Source organism: Haplochromis burtoni, unplaced genomic scaffold (genome assembly GCF_018398535.1).
Source record: "Haplochromis burtoni strain Fernald_Lab_line unplaced genomic scaffold, NCSU_Asbu1 Contig_10, whole genome shotgun sequence".
Lineage (NCBI taxonomy): Eukaryota > Metazoa > Chordata > Actinopteri > Cichliformes > Cichlidae > Haplochromis > Haplochromis burtoni.
This window is the reverse complement of record NW_024582371.1, coordinates 4,489,807-4,494,137: the sequence shown is the minus strand read 5'-3', so window position 1 is coordinate 4,494,137 and position 4,331 is coordinate 4,489,807. Positions and strand designations below refer to the sequence as shown.

At 35.4% G+C, this 4,331-nt stretch overlaps 1 protein-coding gene across 1 annotated transcript; it reads right to left on the bottom strand.

Annotated features, from left to right (window-relative positions):
• Positions 1-6: 6 nt before the first annotated feature.
• LOC102291818 lies at positions 7-1,827 on the bottom strand. Its single transcript, XM_042213406.1, has 5 exons — positions 1,823-1,827; positions 1,383-1,634; positions 1,093-1,293; positions 858-974; positions 7-524 (listed from the first exon to the last, which is right to left on the bottom strand). Exons 2-5 carry the CDS (start codon positions 1,582-1,584, stop codon positions 334-336), a joined length of 711 nt encoding a protein of 236 aa, XP_042069340.1. The 5' UTR covers positions 1,585-1,634; positions 1,823-1,827; the 3' UTR covers positions 7-333.
• Between the last annotated feature and the right edge of the window lie 2,504 nt (positions 1,828-4,331).

Here is a 4,331-nt window from a genome sequence, read left to right as displayed (position 1 = left end):
CGAATAAAACTATTACAACATCCTATAAATATAAAAGCTAATAGAAAAATATGAATAATTATGTTTAGAAATGTTAAATAGCTTCAAAACTACCGCAGCTTGTGTAGCGTCATATGAAATGATAACCCAGATGTCACCTAAGTCTGAGTGTGCTGATGCTCTTTTATATAACAGAATCACAGTGAAAGCAAAGAAAATCAATACGTATGAAATCTGAAGGTTTTTTTATTTTTCTGATGGGAAATTGAATTAAATAAAAGACCTTTTGGCATCTTGACATCATCTCCTCTCTCCATGGACCTTCAGTCTGTGTGAACACACCAATAACCTAAATCACCGGAATCTTTGGACCTTTGCATACATACAATCATCTCCTGTTGGTTCAGTGTGCCGAGATCGCCTCGAAAACTTGACTTGGCCATACTCCACGTCCACCTCCGCCTCTGTTGTTTGCACCGCTGGCTTCCCCTGTTGCTTCATGATCCTGACATCAGCATAGGTTACATCTTGGTCACATTCATCCTCTGCAGAGTAGCAAGAAGATTGTTACAAGCAGAGTATTACAGATGGTTAACTTTTAAAGGTTTTAATTTTTGTGAAGTCTTTTTGCTTTCTTTATAAGAGTTTCAAAAAATATTTTCACAGTGATATCTGCTGCAGAAAGACCTGGTTAGCTTCAGCTCATGGACTGGAGAAAATGAGTCAGATACAAAAATCGGTTTTAAAATGAGTTCTTTGGCAATGCTTTAAGACAGACTTTGTTACCTTTGCACACAGCGGTCTTCTCGGCTTTTGTGTTGAAGCTTATTAGTTAACAATACCCACAGATTTTATATGTGACAGAAGAATTTTTGTACCTTTTGGTTTTGTAGGTTTGTTGTTTTGTTTTTTCCTCTGAGCACAGATGACTGCCACACCCACAAGTAAGAAAAATACCAGTGCTGAGAGAACACCACCGATCAGTGGCAAATTGGCTGTTTCAAAAGTAAAATATATAAAAACAGATGTTTCAGTTATCAAAGGTATGTTTTTTGTAAAGGAACATAAAGAAAGAGAAAGTGACATCAGTGGATCTAGTTAGTTTTCACTTACTAATGTACCATTGGTCATCACTGTTGGAAGTCACAGTTTCATTGTTGAATTGTGTAATTGACACTGTGCCAGTCTCCTTACCCACAGAAGTTGGTGTGACTGGGGTAGGTTCTGTTGTTGGTTCAATACACAGGCCGTTACTGTCCACAGGCACCCACCCTAATATCTGTGTCCCATTGATTGACGTGCAGTTAATGAAGCCTGGCAGAAAAAAAACAAATAATTCGAGAAAGATGTTCGAAGTGAAATAGTTGTTATTATTGACTTTCATTCATAATGTTGTTACTCACGACAGGTCTTCTGTTCTTTGGAGACATTACTGACGTTGTTCCTGACTGAGCAGACCAGATGTCCTGACACGTGCTGTTTCAGAGTGATGTTGTTAGTCTCATTATTTCCAGAAAGGAGCTCAGCATCTGTCAGTGTGCGTCCATCCAGAGTCCAGCTGTACTGAGGACTGTCCCCTCCCTTAGAGGAGCAGGACACCCTCATCTCTCTCTGGGACAGACACTCAGAGACCAGCAGGACAGAGGACACAGGAGCTGAGAGAAACACACACAGATGACTTAGATTTCAAATTTAAATCTTTGTCATTGTTGATACTCTCTAATGGAGAACAGGGAAAGCATAAAATACATGTAGCTTGTGTATTTTGTGCTATATCACTAAAGTTATCAAAACAATGTTAAATTGATATCTATTCATCTGTTATGAACAGAGAAAAAAATACCTTGAATAACACTGTAAAGTCGCTCGCCTGATGATTTTCCATCTGAATCAAAGGTTTAAGGGTATAATACCACTGTCATTCCTGCTCAGGTTATTGATCCTAAATGTTCCATTACTGGGAAAAAGTAGATCTATGTCTATGGTATTAGAAATACCTTATTATTTCTCACATTAGTATTTTAATGAATTCTTAACAGTTGGTATCTAGGTATTTCTGGGTGCTGTCCATCAGCTGGATGTCCACAGTTCCTCCAAAGCTCCATAACACTGAGCTCCATCCTGTCTGCCATCACAGTAAGTTTCCACACCTGCAAATTGAAACAAAAGCAAAAACTAAAAAACATTGTATTTCAGCTAACAGCTCCATCTGACAATTAAGTTTAAATGTTTTAGAAGAACATTTAACAAATCATCTTAAATCAGTTATATCAGTAGAAGTACAGATAATTAACTGTATGTCTGAGTTTTGAATTTTGCAAGTCGCCCAGTGTTTTTCTAAAAACAAATCCTTTAGTGAATTTTTCAATTTTAGCGTTTTAAAAATATATTTAACTCACCCTATAATTATGATATTGTGTTGTTTATGAAAATGATTGATGTTAAAGCTAGAATGTTTTCATTTTTTAGTTTTTGTTTGCATACTGTCTGTATAATACATTTTACTGTAGTAAAATAACCCTAAAAATTTGTTAGAGTGCACATTCATGTTAAAATGTTGAAATGATATTAGAACGTAGCATTATTGTAAAGTTAAAGACTTCAGAAAATAGCACTGTTATTATGTTCGACATGTCAGAATGAATTTATTTAATAATTTCTTTTTTAAAATGTCTGTCATTGACAGTCTTGGATCCTGTAATTGCAAAACATGCTATTTATGCACAGAAACGAAGTATGATGAATTACAACATGAAAAGCTCACCATGAGAGAATCCGAGCACATCTAGTTATAATTTATGGATATGTTTTATCTTATTTATTGTCTAAACACTGATAAACTGCATTATTACTATAGTTTTAACAATACATGATGCACTCATTTATCCTAAAACGGCCAATTTCAATCTAATGCCACAAAAAAAATTCCATTTAATTAAAGTGTGATTATTAAACACATGTGGTTAATGACTTGTGGTTTACACAAACCTAATTACTAACAGTTCAGTGTAGTTTGTAGGTGGAGGTTGTCTTCCTTTGGCTCTTCAGTCCAAAGATAAATTTACAGCAAAGTGTTTCAGGAAGTTCACAGTAAGCAGACGAGAGAGGGGATTTGTTTCCATGATGCAAATACTTCTGCTTTTTTCTCAGACGTTGGTTTTCATTCTTTCTTCTTTTGTTTTCTGCTCAAACCGTTTGGATAAGATCAAAGTTCAATAACCACTTAGAGCAATAATACAGTGGAGTGGGCTGTGTAGGTTTAATCGTGACACTGGTTGTAAAAAAAAAAAAGGAATATGTTTTGTTTCAGTGTATCAAGACCAGCAATCTTATAAATACTGTCTCCTAATTGCCTTCAAATGTAAAATTGATTCAGAAATTCAATTTTAAAATGTAAATACTCCTCTACTTTTCATATTTAAACAGTACTTTAAATGTTTGTGTTGATGATTTGTGACTACACTAAAAGGAGTTCAGTGAACTAGCTGTAGTTTGAGGAAGAAAGTTGTTTTACTGCATGTGAAATTCTGAGCTGAAGCCACCTGTTTATCATTTAACAGCATCAACTTATGTTTTCTATATTTAGTTCAATTACACTTCCTACATGTTTGCGGTTCGAGTTTAAGTTGTACCTGTCAAAAAAACAGAGATTATATCATCAGTCTCTTCAAACAGTGCATGGTTTTTAATCAAATATAAGGTTCTAACTTAGAGGTTTGAAGAACTGCTGTTATCCATTCAAATGATTTTAAATTAATAAAAGGTCAGCTGAACAAAAATCAGCTGAAGCAGATGTTTCAGCGTTAATCAGGAGGTAGAGTGAGAGTCATGGATGGAAAATTATTTTAGCCTGTGTTAAAACTAAAACTAAGTAATTATGTTTAAGATGAATAGCTGTTAAAAGGAGAATCACAGTTGAAAACAGGATAATGCACATGTTTAGACCAAGTCATTAATCAGAGATTACAGAGATTCAAGATTCAAACGTTTCATTGCTGTTTGAGTCTCAGACAGATGCACGTGCAGAGCACTGCACGGTGAACCTTTTCTTACAGATGCAGAGTAATTCTAAATAGGGTCATTCACAGTACCGGCATCCTTGGTGTGGGTGTGAACACGGTCAGACCGACTATCGCGTCTATTTGAAGCACAGGAAGGCCGATAACACATTTGTATAAACCATATTTAAAATGAAATGGCGCCGAATGAGTTTGGTCCCGTTCGGTTTACTGTAATGTTTGCCCATTTCAGTTCCTCTTTTCTGCATTTAGACTGTTATATAAAAAGAAGAAAATACCTTTCATGGTTGAGTGTTTGCTCCAAAATACTGGTAATATTTTTGTCACCTGACA

Coding starts and splice junctions, on each gene's coding strand:
- LOC102291818 (XM_042213406.1), bottom strand. CDS start 1,584: ATGAGGGTGTCCTGCTCCTCTAAGGGAGGGGACAGTCCTCAGTACAGC. Junction 975..1,092: donor TGATGACCAATGGTACATTA/GTAAGTGAAAAC, acceptor CTTTTGAAACAG/CCAATTTGCCACTGATCGGT. Junction 525..857: donor CAAACCTACAAAACCAAAAG/GTACAAAAATTC, acceptor GCTACTCTGCAG/AGGATGAATGTGACCAAGAT.